Source organism: Tamandua tetradactyla, chromosome 15, assembly GCF_023851605.1.
Source record: "Tamandua tetradactyla isolate mTamTet1 chromosome 15, mTamTet1.pri, whole genome shotgun sequence".
In the NCBI taxonomy this organism is placed as follows: Eukaryota; Metazoa; Chordata; class Mammalia; order Pilosa; family Myrmecophagidae; genus Tamandua; species Tamandua tetradactyla.
Window position 1 is genome coordinate 33,251,135 of NC_135341.1, and position 21,008 is coordinate 33,272,142.

The following is a 21,008-nucleotide window of genomic DNA, read 5'->3' on the forward strand; positions in this document are numbered from 1 at the left end:
GTTGTTCATGTCTTTCCAGGAACCCGTCCATTTCATCTAAATTGTTGTATTTATTAGCGTAAAGTTGTTCATAGTATCCTGTTATTACCTCCTTTATTTCTGTGAGGTCAGTAGTTATGTCTCCTCTTCCATTTCTGATCTTATTTATTTGCATCCTCTCTCTTCTTCTTTTTGTCAATCTTGCTAAGGGCCCATCAATCTTATTGATTTTCTCATAGAACCAACTTCTGGTCTTATTGATTTTCTCTATTGTTTTCATGTTTTCAATTTCATTTATTTCTGCTCTAATCTTTGTTATTTCTTTCCTTTTGCTTGCTTTGGGATTAGTTTGCTGTTCTTTCTCCAGTTCTTCCAAGTGGACATTTAATTCCTGCATTTTTGCCTTTTCTTCTTTACTCATATAGGCATTTAGGGCAATAAATTTCCCTCTTAGCACTGCCTTTGCTGCGTCCCATAGGTTTTGATATGTTGTGTTTTCATTTTCATTCGCCTCGAGGTATTTACTAATTTCTCTTGCAATTTCTTCTTTGACCCAGTTGTTGTGTAAGAGTGTGTTGTTGAGCCTCCACGTATTTGTGAATTTTCTGGCACTCCGCCTATTATTGATTTCCAACTTCATTCCTTATGATCCGAGAAAGTGTTGTGCATGATTTCAACCTTTTTAAGTTTGTTGAGACTTGCTTTGTGACCCAGCATATGGTCTATCTTTGAGAATGATCCATGCGCACTTGAGAAAAAGGTGTATCCTGCTGTTGTGGGATGTAATGTCCTATAAATGTCTGTTAAGTCTAGCTCATTTATAGTAATATTCAGATTCTCTATTTCTTTATTGATCCTCTGTCTAGATGTTCTGTCCATTGATGAGAGTGGGGAATTGAAGTCTCCAACTATTATGGTATATGTGTCTATTTCCCTTTTCAGTGTTTGCAGTATATTCCTCACGTATTTTGGGGCATTCTGGTTCAGTGCGTAAATATTTATGATTGTTATGTCTTCTTGTTTAATTGTTCCTTTTATTAGTAGATAGTGTCCTTCTTTGTCTCTTTTAACTGTTTTACATTTGAAGTCTAATTTGTTGGATATTAGTATAGCCACTCCTGCTCTTTTCTGGTTGTTATTTGCATGAAATATCTTTTCCCAACCTTTCACTTTCAACCTATGTTTATCTTTGGGTCTAAAATGTGTTTCCTGTAGACAGCATATAGAAGGATCCTGTTTTTTAATCCATTCTGCCAGTCTGTGTCTTTTGATTGGGGAATTCAGTCCGTTAACATTTAGTGTTATTACTGTTTGGATAATATTTTCCTCTACCATTTTGCCTTTTATATTATATATATCATATCTGATTTTCCTTCTTTCTACACTCTTCTCCATACCTCTCTCTTCTGTCTTTTCGTATCTGACTCTAGTGCTCCCTTTAGTATTTCTTGCAGAGCTGGTCTCTTGGTCACAAATTCTCTCAGCGACTTTTTGTCTGAGAATGTTTTAATTTCTCCCTTATTTTTGAAGGACAATTTTGCTGGATATAGGAGTCTTGGTTGGCAGTTTTTCTCTTTTAGTAATTTAAATATATCATCCCACTGTCTTCTAGTTTCCATGGTTTCTGCTGAGAAATCTACACATAGTCTTATTGGGTTTCCCTTGTATGTGATGGATTGTTTTTCTCTTGCTGCTTTCAAGATCCTCTCTTTCTCTTTGACCTCTGAAATTCTAACTAGTAAGTGTCTTGGAGAACGCCTATTTGGGTCTAATCTCTTTGGGGTGCGCTGCACTTCTTGGATCTGTAATTTTAGGTCTTTCATAAGAGTTGGGAAATTTTCAGTGATAATTTCTTCCATTAGTTTTTCTCCTCCTTTTCCCTTCTCTTCTCCTTCTGGGACACCCACAACACGTATATTTGTGTGGTCATATTGTCCTTGAGTTCCCTGATACCCTGTTCAAATTTTTCCATTCTCTTCCCGATAGTTTCTGTTTCTTTTTGGAATTCAGATGTTCCATCCTCCAAATCACTAATTCTATCTTCTGTCTCTTTAAATCTATCATTGTAGGTATCCATTGTTTTTTCCATCTTTTCTACTTTATCCTTCACTTCCATAAGCTCTGTGATTTGTTTTTTCAGTTTTTCTATTTCTTCTTTTTGTTCAGCCCATGTCTTCTTCATGTCCTCCCTCAATTTATCGATTTCGTTTTTGAAGAGGTTTTCCATTTCTGTTAGTATATTCAGCATTAGTTGTCTCAGCTCCTGTATCTCATTTGAACTATTGGTTTGTTCCTTTGACTGGGCCATATTTTCAATTTTCTGAGCATGATCCGTTATCTTCTGCTGGCATCTGGGCATTTAGTCAGATTTCCCTGGGTGTTGGACCCAACAGGTTGAAAGATTTTTCTGTGAAATCTCTGGGTTCTGTTTTTCTTATCCTGCCCAGTAGGTGGCGCTCGTGGCACACGTTTGTCTGCGGGTTCCACCAGTAAAAGGTGCTGTGGGTCCTTTAACTTTGGAAAACTCTCGCCGTGGGGGAGGTTCACCAGCCAAAGCGGCTTGGAAGAGTGCTAGCCGGCCTGGGGGTCCGAACACGGGGAGGGTCGCCGGCCGCCGCAGCCCAGGAGAGCGCCTGTCCGAATTTCCTAGTCGGCCCGGGGCACCAAGCGTGGTGGGATGGCGCCAGCCGCCGCAGCCCGGGAGAGTGCACCATTCCCAACCGGACCGGGGAGTCACGTGTTTAGAAGGGATCCCCCCAGTCACCGTTCTCCGCGGTCTGGGGATTTCCGACCCAACTCTCTCAGTTGTTCCGGGGGGCCTCTCGTGGTGACGGCGCCAGCCACAGTGGCCCGAGGGGACCACCTGCCCAATTCTGCCAGCTGGCCTGGGAAGGAGGAAGGGAGGGACTCCGGCCACTTGCCGTCCCGCCCGGGAAAGCCCGTGCCCCTCGGCGATCTCACCGGAGCTGGTTCTCCCAGAGAGTCAGCCATTCCAGAATGGGGTACGCCGTCCCTTTGATCTCCGTCGTGGCTCCGGGAGCTGCTCTGTATCGTCTCCACTTCCCCAGTAGCTGTTCTGGAGGAGTTAAGGTGAGGGTGGCAAGGCTGTCGAGGACGGTGGCGGAGGAGCGGGTGAAGGCAGGAGAGGGCACGGTGGTGGTTGGAGAGCCGCCGGAGCAGGAGGAGAAAGGGAAGGATAAGATGGCGGATGGAGCGCCGCCGGAGTCCATTCTTATCTTTTTAAGGAAGGTATAGTTGTGACTGCGTACAGTATTTAATAAGAATCAACCCTGTGCTCCTGCGATGGGGAATATATCAGTTTAGTGCAAGATAAAACATGGCTTTATCTACTAGCCATTAAAGATCGGTATCCCAGAAATATTAAGTTCATGCATTTAATGAAAAAGTTTACATGCGGTAGATTTTCAGGTTTTTCAGTGTTCTCATATACCCCTATATTGTTGATACTATGCATTAGTGTGGTACCTTTGTTACAGTTGATTAAAGAATATTTAAATTGTGCTGTTAACTATAGTTTGTAGTTTACATTATATCTTTTCTCCTCATATACCACCATATTATTGACACCTGGTGGTATTAGTATCATACATCTGTTGTAGTTCATGAAAGAACATTCTTATACTTGTACTGTTTTCCATATTCTATAATCGGGTTCATTGTGGTGTATAGACCTATGTTTTATCTTTTAATTTTTATTCTAGTAATATATGTGACAAAGTTTTAGTGGGTGTTAAATGATACCTTGTAGTTTTGATTTGCACTTCCCTAATACCCAGTGATGTTGAGCATATTTCATGCGCTTTTTAGACATTTGTATATCCTGTTTGGAGAAATGTCTTTTTTGAGTCTTTTGCCCATGTTTTAATTGGATTGTTTGTCTTTATGTGTTGAGTTGCAGGAATTCTTGTATATTCTAGATATTAAACCTTTACTGTATATGTTCTGTCTAAAGATTTTCTCCCATTGAGTAGGTTGTCTTTTTACTTTCATGACAAAGTCCTTTGAGGAACAAAAGTTTTTAATTTTGAGGAGATCCCATTTATCTATTTTTTCTTTTGTTGATGTGCTTTGGGTGTAAAATCTAAGAAACCATTGCCTAACAGAAGATCCTGAAGATGTTTCCCTACATTTTCTTCTAAGAGTTTTATAGTCCTTGTTCTTATTTTTAGGTCTTTCATCCATTTTGAGTTAATTTTTATGTATGATGTAAGATGAGGTTGGGGTCCTTTTTCATTCTATTGCATATGGATTCCACTTCTCCCAGCACCATTTGTTAAAGAGTCTATTCTTGCCTAATTGAGTGGACTTGGCAGCCTTATCAAAAATCAGTTGACCATAGATGTGAAGGTCTATATCTGAACTTTAAGTTCTGTTTCATTTGTCAATATATCTGTCCTTGTGCCGGTACCATGCTGCTTTAACTACTATATCTTTGTAATATGCTTTAGAAAGATAGGAAGTATGAGTTCTCCAACTTCGTTCTTCTTTCTCAAAACTTTTTGGCTATTCAGGGCCACTTACCCTTCCAAATAAGTGTAATACTTGGCTTTTCCATTTCTGCAAAGTAGGATTGTGTTGAATTGAGAGGAATGACATCTTAATGATATTTAGTCTTCCAATCCATGAACATGGAATGTCCTTCCATTTATTTAGGTCTTCTTTGATTGCTATATTTTGTAATTTTCTGTGTACAAATCCTCTACATCCTTGGTTAAATTTATTCATCGATATTTGATTCTTTCAGTATTAATTGTGAATGGAATTTTGACCTTGATTTCCTGCTCAGATTGCTCATTACTAATGTATAAAAATTATTGATTTTGATCCTGTATACCCTACCACTTTGCTGAATTTGTTTATTAGCTAAGCAGCTTTGTTGTAGCTTTTTCAGGTCTTCCTGTATATAGGATCATGTCATTTGCAAACAGTAAAAGTTGTCCTTCCTTTCCAATTTGAAAGCCTTTTATTTCTTTTTCTTGCTTAACTACTCTGGCTAGAATTTCCAGTACAGTGCTGAAAAACAGTGATGACAGTGGGCATCATTGTCGTCTTCCAGATCTTAGAGGGAAAGCTTTCAGTCTTGAGAGAAAATGTATATCCTTCTGTTTTGGAATGCAGTATTCTGTATATGTCTGTTATGTTTAGTTCATTTGTCATGATATTCAAGTTCTGTGTTTCCTTATTGATCTTCTATCTAGAATTCTACCTATTGATGAGAGTGGTATATTGAAGTCTTCAATTGTTATTATGGAGGTGTCTATTTATCCCTTTAATTTTGCCCATGTCTGCCTCATGTATTTTGAGGTACCGTGGTTAGGTGCATATTTATGATTATTTCTTCTTCATGGATTTCTCGTTTTATTAATATATAGTGTCCTTCTTTGTCTCTTATAACAGCTTTTGACTTAAAGTGTATTTTGTCCAATATTAGTATAGCTTTCTAAGCTCTTTTTTGGTTACTATTTGCATAGAATATGTCTTTCCAACCTTTCACTTTCAACTTGTTTGGGTCTTTGGGTTTAAGGTGAGTTTCTTATAAATAGCATAAAGTTGGGTCATGTTTTTTATCCATTCTGCCAAGCTGTGTCTTGAGGAGAGCTTAATCTATTGACATTCAATGTTATTATTGTAAAGGCAGTTCTTCAGCCATCTCTTCCTTTGTTTTTTATATATCATCTTTTTTTTTCAGTCTCTATTCCTTTATTATAGCTTCTTTTTTTATAGCAGTCTCTGACTGCTCCCTTCTCTCATTTTTGTTTCTATGTCTTTTTTTTTTAATTTTTATTAATAAAATCAGTCAACACACAATGCGAACATTCTTAACGTATGAACATTCCATACATGGTATTCAGTCAGTGGCTTACAGTATCATCACATGGATGTACATTCATCACCATGGTCATTTCTCAGAACATGTACATCACCCCAGAAAAAGGAATAAAAAGAAAAAACTCATACATACCATACTCCTTACCCTTCCCTTTCATTGACCACTAGTATTTCCCTCTACCCATTTATTTTAACATTTATTCCCCCCTATTATTTATTTATTTTTAATCCACATTTTTTTACTTATCTGTACATACCATAGATAAAAGGAGCATCAGAACAAGGTTTTCACAATCACAGTCACTTGCAAAAGCTATAACATTATACAGTCAGTCATCTTAAACATGGCTACTGGAACACAGCTCTACAGTTTCAGGCACTTCCCTTTAGCCTCTCTAATACACCTTAAGCTATAAAGGGGTTATCTATATAATGAGTAAGAATAACCTCCAGGAAAATCTGTCAACTCTGTTTGAAACTCTTAGCCACTGACACTTTATTTTGTCTCATTCCTCTCTTCCTCCTTTCAGTCAAGAAGGTTCACTCAGTCCCTTGATGCTGAGTCCCAGCTCAGTCTAGGATATCTCTCCCACGCTGCCAAGGAGGTTTACATCCCTGGGAGTTATGTCCCATGTAGAGAGGGGGAGGGCATTGAGTTTGCTTGGCTGAGAGGCCATATCTGAGCAACAGAAGAGGTTCTCTGGGGTGACTCTTAGGCTTGATTTTAAGTAGGCTTAGCCTGTCCTTTGCGGGGATGTTTCATATGAACAAACCCCAAGATTGAGGGTTCAACCCATGGATTTTGTTGTCCTCATGGCTTGTGAGAATATCAGGCCTTCTCCATATGAGAAAGTTGAATTTTCCCTCTTTCTCACCATTCTCCCAAGGGGATTTTGCAAATACTTTTTTTATTCACTGTTCAAATCACTCTGGGATTTATCAGGGCATCACTCTGGACAAACCTACAAAATCGCATGCCCTACTCGAGGTACCATATACTTCTGGTGTTCAGTTAAACTGTCCATATAAGTTATATTGGGAGATGCACTATTCAAAATATAAATTTTGTACTAAATAAACATTTTTTGCTTTGTTCTCACGTATAACTTAAAGTTTTAAAATATGAATTACCATCTGTTTTCGACACGGTGCAATATTGACATTCCTTTGTTCTCCCTCGTGCAAAAACATTTTTTAATTTGTACATTTATTCACTATCCTTGCACATTCTGGGCATTCCTAGATTATACCATCTCAGTTTTTATCATCCATCTTTCCTTCTGATTTCATTTGTGCCCCCCAGACCTCCTCCTGCTATCATTCTCTCATTCAGCTTCATTCAGTATACTAACATTATTGTATTACAGTTAAGTAGTATTGTGGTATCTATTTCTGAATTTTTACAATCAGTCGTGTTGCACAATCTGTATCACTTCAGCTCCAGTTACCCAATACCTACCCTATTTCTATCTCCTAATGGTCTCTGTTCTTAACTGAAATTCTCCAAGTTCATTGATTAATGTTACTTCATATCAGTGAGACCATACAGTATTTGTCCTTTTGTTTCTGGCTAATCTCACTGAGCATAATGTTCTCAAGGTCCATCCATGTTGTTATATACTTCATCATTTTTTTCTGTCATGTAGCTGCATAATATTCCATCATATGTATATACCACATCTTGTTTAGCCACTCTTCAGTTGATTGACATTTGGGCTGTTTCCATCTCTTGGCAATTATAAATAATGCTGCCATAAACACTGGTGTGCAAATGTCCATTTGTGTCCTTGCCCTCATTTCTTCTGAGTAGATACCTAGCAGTGGTATTGCCAGATCACATGGTAATTCTATACTCGGCTTCCTGAGGAACTGCCAAACTGCCTTCCACAGTGGTTGTACCATTTGACATTCCCACCAACAGTAGATAAGTGTACCTCTTCCTCCACATCTCTCCAGCACTTTTCATTTTCTGTTTTGTTGATAATGGCTCTTCTGGTGGATGTGACATGATATCTCATTGTGGTTTTGATTTGCATTTCCCTAACAGCCAGTGAAGTTGAGCAGCTTTTCGTGTACCTTTTTACCATTTGTATTTCCTCTTCTGAGAAGTGTCTGTTCAAGTCTTTTGCCCATTTTGTAATTGGGTTGTTTGTCTTTTTGTTGATGAATTAAATAATCTCTTTGTACAATCCCTTTATACATTCTGGATGCAAGACCCTTATCTGATATATTGTTGCCAAATATTGTTTCCCATTGTGAAGGCTGTCTTTTTACTTTCTTGACAAAGTTCTTTGATGCACCAAAAGTGTTTAAATTTGAGGAGTTCCCATTTATTTTTCTTCAGTGCTCATGCTTTGAGTGTAAGATCTAGGAAATCGCCTCCTATTACAAGATTTATAAGATATTTCCCTACATTTTCTTCTAAAAGTTTTATGGTCTTGAATCTAATGTTTAGGTCTTTGATCTATTTTGAGTTAATTTTTGTATATGGTGCAAAATACAGATCCTCTTTCATTCTTTTGCATGTGGATCTACAGTTCTCTAGGCACCATTTATTGAAGAGAATGTTGTGTCCCAGTTGAGTTGGCTTGACTGCCTTATCAAAGATCACTTGTCTGTAGATGAGAGGGTCTATATCTGAACACTCTGTGTGATTTCCATTGGTCAGTATATCTGTCTATGTGCCAGTACCATGCTGTTTTGACCACTGTAGCTTCATAATACACCTTAAAGTCAGGTAGTATGAAAACTTCCAACTTCATTTTTCTTCCTCAGGATATTTTTAGCTATTCAGGATATCCTGCCCTTCCAGATGAATTTGGTTATTGGTTTTTCTATTTCTGAAAAGTAAGTTTTTGGGATTTTAATTAGTATTGCATTGAATCTATAAATCAATTTAGATAGAATTAACATCTTAACTATATTTAGTCCTCGAATCCATGAATATGATATGCCCTTCCATTTATTTAGATCTTCTGTGATTTCTTTTAACTATTTCTTGTAGTTTTTATATAGGTCTTTTTATCCTTAGTTAAATTTATTCCTAAATATTTGATTCTTTTGGTTGCAATTTTAAATGGAATTTTTTTCTTAATTTCCCCGTCAGATTGTTCATTACTAGTGCATAGAAACACTACAGATTTTTGAGTGTTGATCTTGTGACTTACCACTTTGCTGTACTCATTTATTAGCTCTATAGTTTTGCTGTGGACTTTTTGGGGTTTTTGACATATAGTATCATATTGTCTGCAAACAGTGAGAATTTTATTTCTTCCTTTCCAGTTTTCATTTCTTGTATTTCTTTTTCTTGTCTAATTGCTCTGGCTATAACTTCCAACACAGTGTTGAGTAACAGTGGTGATAGTGGACATCCATGTCTTATTCCTGATCTTAGGGGGGAAGTTTTCAGTTTTTCTCTATTGAGGATGATATTAGCTGTGATTCATATATTCCCTTTATCATTTTGAGCAAGTTCCCTTCTGTTCCTATCCTTTGAAGTGTTTTCAACAAGGAAGGATGTTGAATTTTGTCAGGTGTCTTTGTGCATCAATCAAGATGCTCATGTTGTTTTCCTGCTTTGATTTGTTGATATGGCGTATTACATTAATTAATTTTCTTATGTTGGACCATCCTTGCATACCTATATGAATCCTACTTGGTCATGATGTATAATTCTTTTAATGTGGTGCTAGATTTGATTTGCAAGAATTTTGTTGAGGATTTTTGCATCTATATTCATTAGAGAGATTGGTCTGTAATTTTCTTTTTTTTTTAGTATCTTTGTCTGGCTTTGATAGGAGGATGATGTTGCCTTCATAGAATAAGTTAGGTAGCTTTCCCTCCTCTTCAGTTTTTTTGAAGAGTTTGAGCAGGATTGGTACTAATTCTTTCTTGAATGTTTGGTAGAATTCACATATGAAGCCATCTGGTCCTGGAGTATTCTTTTTTGGGAACTGCTTAATGACTAATTCAATTTCTTTACTTGTGAATAGTTTGTTGAGGTCGTCTGTTTCTTCCCAAGTTGATGTTGGTTGTTCATGACTTTCTAGGAAGGCATTTCCTAGATCCATTTATCTACATTGTCTAGTTTATTAGCATAAAGTTGTTCATAGAATCCCCTCATTACTTCCTTTATTTCGGAGGGGTCATTTGTTATGTCTCCTCTTCCGTTTGTGATTTTATTCATGTGCATCCTCTTTTCTTGTTTTTGTCAACCTTGCTAAGGGTCCATCACTCTTATTGGTTTTCTCATGGAACCAACTTCTGGTTTTGTTGATTTTCCTCAATTGTTTTCATGTTCTCAATTTCATTTATTTCTACTCTAATCTTCATTATTTCTTTACTTTTGCTTGCTTTGGGGTTAGTTTGCTGTTCTTTCTCTAATTCTTCCAAGTGGACAGTTGATGAGTTTTTCCTTGTCTGTTTGAACATTCTGAATTAATTGTTTCAACTCCTGTATCTCATTTGAATTGTTGGTTTGTTCCTTTGACTGGGCCATATCTTCAATTTTCCTAGTGTGATTTGTTATTTTTTGCTGGCATATAGGCATTTAATTTCCTTAATTAGTTTATTCTGGAGATTGTTTTCACTTTTCTTACCTAGGATTTTCTTGCTGGATGACTTTGTTGTCTGTCTGTTCTTTGGCATTCAGTTCAGCTTATTCTAGACCTCTGGCTTAGGTTTTGTTTAATAGATTAGAATTTTTCAGTTCTTGTTTTCTTGTTTCTTGCCCTGCCTGTATAGTGCCTTATTTCCCCCCCCCCCTTAGGAGGGTCTAACTTAGGTATTATAGACCCCTGTCAGATTTTCCCAGACCAAATTGCCCTCCTCTCAGGAGGAAAGAGTCACCTGTGTCAGTTTTCCCTAAAGGTGAGGCCCAGCAGGTTGACTTTCCTGTGAAGCCTCTTAGCTCTGTGTTTTTCTTACCCTGCCCAGCATGTAGCACTTGTCTGCCTGTGGGTCCCACTAGCATAAGGTGATGTGGTACCTTTAACTTCAGCAGACTCTCCCTGCATTGATGATGCCAATGCCCAAATATTTTGTTAACACTTTATACAATGCATTTGGTCCCCAGTTAGGGGAAAGTAAAAATTAATGCAGAGATTAGATGCAAGTCGGTGTTGGATTGGTCCAGAGCCTCATGTACAGTTCTTGATTTTTGGCAGCTACCTTCTGTTGTCAGAGTTGATTAATGCATGTCCCATGTACCTCCATAGGAAAATGTTTGAGTCATTTCTTTTTACTTGAGCTCTACAAGTAGTGAACTTTAAGTAATAGGAATCTGTAGGGCATGAGCTTACCATGATAAAATGATACCTGACATTCTGTCCTAACATACTTTAAGGAGATACCCTTCTTAGTATTCTACAGAAAAACCATTGTATCATTTACCTTATTAAAGAAATATTTAATGGAATTTAACACATAGTCAAGGTGTAGAAAAGCAGTTTGTATGTCAGTGGATGTTCTTGATGCCATTATAGGACAGATTCTGAAATCTATGAGGATGCAGTAGAACTTCAGCAGTTTTTTATTAAAATTCGCGATGAACTCTGCAAAAATGGAGAGATTCTTCTTTCACCAGCTCTCAGCTATACTACGAAACATTTGCATAATGATGTGGAGAAAGAGAAGAAGGAAAAATTACCAAAAGAAATAGAAGAAGATAAACTGAAACGAGAAGAAGAAAAAAGAGGTTGGTTCTTTTCATTATTTTTTATATAAAGAAATACTATACTCTGTTCTAGCTGGTCTTGTAATTAGCTGTGGAGAAGAGTCCTGTTTTTGTAAATGAAGGCTTCCCGTGTTGACTTTCACAACAGACATAGTGAGTTAGGAATTTTTTTTTTTTTTGCATGGGCAGGCACCAGGAATTGAACCCGGGTCTCCGGCACAGCAGGCGAGGAAATGTTTTTATTATTGTCAGTTTGTCATTAGGCTGGAAAAGACTGGAAGCTATATATTATACAGCTATTATCCTATTATTCCAGAAACAAAGTCACTTAATTCACAAGTATGGAAGCTTAATAACTTTTAATATTATTGGTAAATAAAAATTTATGAAAAAAATAATTAATGAAGGCCGCTCGTTCTAGACAGCATTCTCATCAGTGAGTGCATCACGTTTCTACCACATCGCTAAATAGCATAGTTTTCCTCATAGGCACTCTGCAACAAAGTATTGGGTGGATATTTTGGTTGAGCCACATTCTTATGAGGAAGTTTTTGTTTTAATCTTATCACCCTAAAACTATTGCTTTGGGTCATTTGCCAGAATACAGAAATATTTTGACAGTGGGAACTATTTTTTATTGTTGCTAGTAAAGCTCGAGTTCAATAAATGCTGAGAATGCATGGCTTTCTAAAAAGTAATATTAGTCTTTAGCACCAAACCTCCTCTGCAGGCTTTTATTTTCCTTAAGCAATAAAATAAAATAAATCTATCTGAAGTAAATACTTGTAAGTCATAGCATACCAAAAAAGAGGAGATAGAAACCTGGTTGATGAGCATAGTAATTTTACCAGGTTAGGGCTGGCTGTAAAAACTAACAGCTTTGTGTTTGTATTTGTTTGGGATGGTGAGAAATGGTGGGTAGGATGGCAGTCCCCATCTTTTTGCCAGCTAAAAGTGGTAGATGTGCTGATGATTGGGTTGAACCTTCCAGCCCAGTGTGATGGGCAAGGGTTGGAAAAGATCCTAGAAATGAAAGAGTGGTAGAAAGCCTGTCTTAAGCTCATTAACACATTCCTGCTGATAGAAAACTGTACATGTGCTGGAGAGATGCAAGAGAACCTGGAAAAAAACAAAAGCCAAAGCGTACTTGAAAAACTGGCTGCAACTTTTAATGCATTCCCCAGCCCATGCACAGATTGATCAGCAGAGGGTGAAGCTTCATAGGGTTGAGTTGTTTGAGCACAAAGTTTGCCTGAAGCATTGCCTGACCCTCTAGCTATACAGACAGAGGAACACTCCCTAGTGTTAATATACCAGAATATCTGTAATGAGAGTCTCAGAAGGAAAGGAGAGAAAGAAAGGGGCAGAAAAAATATTTGAAGACATAATGAATTCCAGATAAGATAAACACAAAGAGAATCACATCTAGTACATTAGCTGAAGTTAAGAGAAAATCATGAAAGCCACAGAAATGACTTTTAGTGCACAAGGAAGCACTCTAATTTCTCATGAGAAACATTGGAGACCAGAAACTAGTGGAATGACAGAGTGCCAAAAGAAAAAATGCTGTGAACCAGGAATTGTATATCTAGTGAAACTATCCCCTTCAAAAGTAAAGTCAAGATAGACATTCCCAGCTAAATAAAAACTGAGGAAATTCACTGCTAGCAGACTTATCCTATCTGTAATACTAAAAGAAAGGTTTCAAATGACACCAGATAGTAACTCAAGTTCACAGGAAGAACTGAAGAAATGGCAAATAGGTGTGTAAATATAAAAGGTTCTGTTTGTATTTCATTTTTCTTAATTTCTTTAAAAAACATTAAGCTGTTTAAAACAATGATTATAACTCCTGTTGTGTTATTAACCTTTATAGGTATGATATATGTGACAATGATAGCACATAGGAAAGCAAGGCATGGAGCTATATTGGAACAAAATTGTATACATCTGAATGAGACTGTGATAAGTTAAAGGTGCATATTGTAATACCTAGAGCAACCTATAAAAGCAAATAGTAAAAAAATGGTCAGGTATTAAAACAGTACAACAAAAAACACTTGCTTGGCACAAAAGAAGGCAATAAAGCAGGAAAAAAGGGACAAAAAAACCCACATAGAAAACAGCATGTCAGACATAAATCCAACCATATCAGTAATAACATTAAATGTGAATAGATGAAACACTCCAATCAAAAGGCAGAGATTATCAAATGAATTTAAGAAGTATGATCAGCTATATGCTGTCTGCAAATGAAACTTTAGATTCAGTATCACAAGTAGGTTGAACATTAAAAAAGGAAGGAAAACAATATACCATGCAAACAATAACCATAAATGAGTTGGAGTAGCTATATTAATATCAGAAAAAAATTACCTTTAAGAGATGAAATAGTACTAGAGACAAAAATGGTCAATGCATGAGGAAAATGCAATATTTTTTATTGTTTTTAATTTTTTTAAATATAACAAACACATTCTTACCATATGATCATTCCATTCTACATATATAATCAGTAATTCACAATATCATCACATAGTTGTATATTCATCATCATGATCATTTCTTAGAACATTTATATCAATTCAGAAAAAGTAAAAAGACAAGAGAAAAAAATTCATATATACCATATCCCTTACCTCTCCCTTTCATTGATCATTGGCATTTCAATCTACTAAATTTAGAAAATACAACATTTTAAAATATACATAAACATATATGCACTTACAACAGAGCCCCAAAATACATGAGGCAAAAACTGACAGAATTGAAAGGAAAAATAGACAATGATGGTTAGACTTCTCAGTACTCCTTTCTCACTAATTGATAGAACAACTAGACTAAAAGTAAAGATATGGAAGACTTAAATAACACTACCAACCAGCTTGACCTGACATCTGCAGAACACTCAACCCAACGACTGCAGAATACAAGTTCTTTTCAAGTGTATATGAAAATATCTAGACCATATGCTAGGTCCTAAAACAAGCTTCAAAAATTTTAAAGGGATTGAGATCGTACCAATTTTATTCTCCAGTCACAATGGAATTAGATTAGATATTAGCAACAGAAGGAAGTTTGAAATATTCCAAAATTGGAAATTAAACAGCAGTCTTCTAAATAACTCATGGATCAAAGAAGATCTCACATAGGCAATTAGAAAACTGATTGAAATGAAAACTCAACATATCAAAATTTATGGGATATATCTAAAGCAATTCTTTGAGGGAAATTTGTAGCTTTAAACACTTAAATTACAAAGGAAGAAAGATCTAAAATCAATAATATAAGATTCTACCTCAGAAAGCTAGAAAAAAGAGCGAACTAAACCCAAGTAAGTAGATGGAAGGAAATAAACATCAGAGCAGAAATCAGTGGAGAAAAAAAGAAAGAAAATATCAGTGCTATGCAGGGTATAACATTCAGGACCACAGAGAGTTTCCTTCTGTTATTCCCATGACAGAATTTGGTATACTTAGAGTTATGTTTTTAAGTTTAGTTGACTTGGTTCCTGACAGTGCAAAATTAGCAAAAGTTCCTTCTTTAGTTACTCTAAGGCAGTTCTGAAAGTGTAACGTCTGGGCAAGCAGCATCAACATCACCTGATTAGAATGCAAACTCTCTGGTACCACTCAAGACCTACTAATTCAGAAACTCTGGAGTTTAGACCCACCACTCGATGTTTAACAAACCTTCCAGGTAATCCTGATGCACTCTTAACTCTGAGAACCACTGGTCTAAGGTCTTGGATTCAGTGAGTGTAAAAGTAGGAATTTATGACACCTGCCCTCCTTCATGGTTGTTTTTACAATAATATGTAAACCCGTTCATTATCTGTTCTAGTGATGCGTTCTAGAATAAAGGCAGTAATGATTTGTTTGGTTTTTTTTGTTTTTGGGTGCATGGTCTGGGAATCAAACCGGGTCTCCCACATGGAAGGTGAGCTCCCTAGTTTTAAAAGACTATTGGTCTCCGCCCTTGAGCAATTCTTAGCTACCAAGAAATGTTTCCACTGACTTAATCTCAGAAACCTGTTGTAGAAATGCAGTTCCCCACAAAGGAAAAAAAAAAAAACTCTGTTTCTGTTTCTGTTTCTCTTTCTTCATTTCTTTTCTTACTTTCCTGGTACTGCCATACAAAGTATCATAAACTAGGTGGCTTAAACACAAATGTACCTAAAACAGAAGTAATTTATTGTCTCACAGCTTTGGAGACTAGAAGTGTGAAATCCATGCCAGGAGAACCATGCTACCTCTGAAGTCTAGGATTCTGGTGGTGCCTTGTCAGCAATCCATGGCTTGCTTCAGCTTGTGGTATAACATAGTCTGCTTCTCTGACATTGTCATCCTCTCCCTTTCTGTTTCTCTCCTAATGACTGTGTATTTTCTCTTTTTATAAAGATACCAATCATATTGTACTAGGAACCACTCTAATCTAGTTTGGCCTCTTCTTAACAAATAACATATTTAAAGATCCCATTTCCAAATAGGATCACATTTATGGGACCAGGAATTAAGACTTTAACAGATCTTTTTTTAGGAATACAACTCAGTTCATAACACTCTCCCATCACTGTGTATCTACCTCATGAGCCTGAGGCTTGACTAGAAGAAAGGAAGCCCTGCTGCATAGACTGCAAAATTACCCTCTTTGTGCCTCTTGCTTGCACTAACTCAAGCCTACATTTCCCAACAGTACTGTGTGACTGGATAATGGAAATACATAAGAAATGATGCTTTGTCATAGAATATGAAGTCAGCAGTAAGAAGAGCTATAGAAGCAGTGTACTCTAGAAATTATTTTAACTGGTTATTTCTACCCATAAAAGATTGCTGAATAATGGACATGCATTAAAATGCTTGGGACCAGGAGGAAACTGTTTCCTGGGAAGTAGGGAGCATTCAGAACCAATGGGGAAATTCCTAAGGCCATACATGCATGCCCAAGACAAGGAAAGGGCACAAAATGGGTCAATGAAGGACCTATGCTTTGCCCTTAAGCTGCTCTCCAAACTAATTGTATGGATAAGTCCTGTAGGAAGCACTCATACAGATTAATCTGCAAAACTAGGAAAGTTGTTTTCTTTTTCTCCTACTTTTTTGTTGTTGATGTTAGCTACTGACATTCAAGGAAAGCTCTGTTATACCATTAGATGGATACAAACTTAAGGAAATGATGCCTCAGAGTCAAAATTCTAGTGGTAACACATTAAGATGTCAAATGTCCAAATTTTGGTAAACGATTACAAAGCATACAAAGTAAAAAAAAGGAAGCAACGGCCCAGGCAGAAAAGATTAAAGCATAGATACCATCAATGAGGAGGACTAACCTAGAAACATAACAGACAAAGACTTTTAAAACATACCTGACATTGAGGAATCTCAGCCCCATCTCAGGATTCAGCCAGAGGGAAAGGAAGGGGTGCATCCTCCAGCAAGCACCCAAACCTGCCTTCTCCTCCACCCATGATAACTCAGACTGCCCCAGAAATGTCTTATGGTTCTGTTCCCAAGAGCGTGGTGCTGCTTCCACACCAAGGATTGAGCTTTGTCCCCACAGAAACCACCAGGGAAGCATGCTCAGTTCTGGGATATCTTGGCCATTTGCAGAATTAGTGGACTTGAAAGATACAATTATAGAGTTCACCCAGGAAGAGTGGTCCTTTCTAAATACATCCCAGAGAAAGCTGTTCAGAAAAGTGATGCTGGAGAATATCAGTCATCTGGTCTCTGTGAGATATCCAGTCTTCAAATCAGATATACTTTCCCACTTGGAGCAAGGAGAGGAACTCTGCAGAGAAGAATTGGATTTTTCCAATACCATAATTCATGTGAGCTCTAAGAATGTGTGCCTAATGAAAAAGAGGAGCAAGAAAAGTGGCCTTAAAGTAAAAGAAATGCTATCTGTGAAACATAACTGCAGGAAAGACACATTGACCATCATGTCATTGAGGCAGAGTTCCTATATTTAAAAGAATGGCATCTATATAGTGAATTGCCAGAAGATTTTACTCACACATCCAGAGTGTCTCAACAGGCATTGACACCCAGTGAAAAGTAACCATACCACAACAATATCATTGGAAAAGCCCTCAGTGACCAGTCATCTGTTAGTAAATGAAAGCAAATATGCACTAGATTCTTGACCAAAAGTGGGAAGAGAGAAATGAGACAATAAAGTATCAATGGTTGAGAGATTCCAGAGTCGAGAGGTTATCCTGGAGGTTATTCTTACACATTAAATAGATATCACCTTTTTAGTTAAGGTGTAACAGAGTGGCTGGAGGGAACTGCCTGAAAATGTAGAGCTGTGCTCCAGTAGCCATGTTTCTTGAAGATGATTGTATAATGATACAGCTTTCGCAGTGTGACTGTGTGATTGTGAAAAGCTTGTGTCTGATGCTTTTTTTATCTACCTTATGGACCGATGAGTAAAACATATGGATTAAAAATAAATAAAAACTAGGGGGAACAAATGTTAAAATAAATTTAGTAAATTGAAATGCTATTGATCAAAGAAAGGGAGGGGTAAGGGGTATGGTATGTGTCATGGTCAGGTTCATGTGTCAACTTGGCCAAGTGGTGGTACCTGTTTGTCTGGTTGGGCAAGTGCTGGCCTGTCTGTTGCACTGAGGACATTTCATAGAATTAAATCATGATCATGTCAGCTGTATCCATAGCTGATTCCATTTTTAATCAGCCAAGGGGAATTTCTGCAATGAGTGGTGCTTACTCTAATCACTGGAAGCCTTTTAAGGAGGATTCAGAGGAGACAGGCTCTCTTCCTGCTTCAGCTGGCGAGCCTCTCCCATGGAGTTCGTCCAGAACCTCCATCGGAGTCGTCAGCTTCACAGCCTGACCTGCGGATTTTGGACACTGCATTCTCGTGGTTACGTGAGACACTTTTATAAATTTTATATTTGCGAGTGTTTCCTGTAGATTCTTTTTTTCTAGCGAACCCTAACTAATACAATATGTATGACTTTTTTTCTGTTTTCTTTTTATTTCTTTTTCTGAATTGATCAGGTTAATGAATATACAACTATGTGGTGATATTGTGAGTTATTGATTATATATCAAGAATGGAACAATCAGAATGTTTGTGTTTGTTATATATTTTTTAATTTTAAAATTAATAAAAAAATATAGTAGCTTGTAAAAAAAGAATGGAATGATCATATGGTAAGGATATTTGCATTTGTAAATTGTTATGTTATGTTGAATAAAAAAATTTTTAAGCCCTATGATAATGGCAGTATATTTATGCAACATATATGCAAGTTCACAGAGACAGAAATTAGAGTACAAGTTGGCAGGAGCTGAGGGTATGGGGAATGGGGAATTAATGCATAACGGGTATAGGGTTTCTGTTTGGGGAAATAGGAAAGTTTGGGTAATGGAAAGTAGTGAGGGTACCACAGACATTGTGAATGTCTCTAATCCCACTGTATGGTATGCTTGGAAATAGTTGAGATGGGAAAGGTCATGTTATACGTGTGTTCCCACAATTAAAAAAGAAAAAAAAAGCAACTAAAGAGACAGTGATAAGTAAATTCAATATGTGATCCAGGAAGGGGTCTAACAATGGAGGAGAAAAGGGTCAAAAGGACATGTGTCAGCATACTAAAGCTGACTAAATACATTATACCAGAAATGGACTAGCTTTTAGCAATGGGAATTTATTAGCTTACAAATGTACAGTTCTAAGGCCGTGAAAATGTCCCAATGAAGGTGTCCTGGTTTGAAATGATGTATGTACCCTAGAAAAGCCATGTTTTAATCCTAATCCCATTTTGTAAAGGCAGCCATTCCTTCTAATCCCTGTTTAGTGTTGTATGTTTAAAATTGTAATTAGATCATCTCCCTGGAGATGTGATTTAATCAAGAGTGGTTGTTAAGGTGGATTAGGTAGAGGTGTGTCTCCACCCATCTGGGTGGGGCTTGATTAGCTTCTGAAGTCCTATAAAAGAGGAAACATTTTGGAAAATGAGAGATTCAGAGAGAGCAGAGAACGCTGCAGCACCAAGAAGCAGAGATTCCATCAGCCAGGGCTTTGGAGATAAAGAAGGAAAACGCCTCCCAGAGAGCTTCATGAAACAGGAAGCCAAGAGAGAAAGCTAGCAGATGATGCATGTTTACTGCAGGCCTTTGTAGATGAGAGAGAAACCCTGACCACGTTTGCCATGTGCCTTTCCACTTGAGAGAGAAACTCTGAACTTCATCGGCCTTCTTGAATCAAGGTATCTTTCACTGGATGTCTTAGATTGGACATTTCTATAGACTTGTTTTAATTGTGACACCTTCTTGGCCTTAGAACTGTAAATTAGCAACCTATTAAATTCCCCTTCTTAAAAGCCATTCCGTTTCTGGTATATTACATTCCGGAAGCTAGCAAACTAGAATGGAAGGTATCAACAGGACAATGCTTTTTCTGAAAATATGCTGCTGGTACCTGGAACTTCTCTGTCAGATGCCAAGGCACATGCAGCATCTGCTCATCCTTCCCTCCAAGTTTCATTGCTTCTGCTTCTGGCTTCTCTGTCTATGGCTCTTTAAATTTCTCTGGGGATTTTTCTGTGAGAGTTTCTTAATTTCATCTCTGTTTTCTGTGTGCCCTTCATCCTCTTATAAAGGGACTCCATGAGAAGTGTAAGACCCACCCTGAGGCAGGGCTCAACTGAAATAGCCTAATCAAAAGATCCCCCCTGCAGTAAGTCTGCATTCACCGGAATGAATTAAAAGAACATGATACTTTCTGGGGTTCAGACAACCACAGGACATTTGGGACTTATGAAAAAAATTGGAATCTAGACTGGGAAGCGTTATATCAATTTTAAATTTCTCAAATTTGATAATGGTACTTAAAATGAATGCTAAGTGAATATCTGTTCTTGAGAAATGTACATGGCAGTGTTTAGTGTTCAAGGAACATGATTTGTACATTCTATACTTAAGTATTCAGAAAATGGATTAATTAATGGATAGATAGATGCACAGGCAGACAGATGAGCAGATGAATAAATGTATTGATAGACAAATGGATTGATAAATGGATGGATAGATAAAATGATATAGCAAATATGGCATTGTGTTAAAATGGATATTCGGCAGAATTGGGGGGTGGGCATGTGTTGGAGTTCTCTGTATGAGGTTTGTATTATTTTTTAAATGTCCTATATTTGAAAGTATTTCACAATAAAAAGTTAAGGAACACTTTGAAGCTAGAAGACACAAAATTCTAAAGTGAAAATTCCTTTCAATTTAGAATTTTTTCAACTTAGAATTCTATACCCAACTTAAGAAATCTATTACCAGCCAAACTATCTGTCAAGTACAAGCATAGACTAAAGACATTTTCAGACATGCAAGACCTCAGAAAGTTCTCTCTCATATGGGTTTCTTAGAGAACTACTAAAGGGTAGAGCTAATAAAGAAAGAGAAAGGAAGACTTTGGATGAAGAAAATAGAAGTTCTGTTACAGGAGAGAGAGAATCTTCAGTGACAGT

The 21,008-nt window shown here is 37.2% G+C and overlaps 1 protein-coding gene across 23 annotated transcripts in view; it reads left to right on the plus strand.

The window, feature by feature from the left end:
- Positions 1-21,008, plus strand: part of PBRM1 (polybromo 1) — a 155,042-nt gene that overhangs the window by 72,210 nt on the left and 61,824 nt on the right. For all 23 annotated transcript variants that reach the window (XR_013162739.1, XM_077129025.1, XM_077129023.1 and 20 more), the window contains one exon: positions 11,313-11,524. Coding sequence is in view for 22 of the 23 variants with exons in the window: in XM_077129025.1 (XP_076985140.1) it covers positions 11,313-11,524 (212 nt within the window). In the remaining variant the exon portion in view is untranslated. The remainder of the gene's footprint in view (positions 1-11,312; positions 11,525-21,008) is intronic.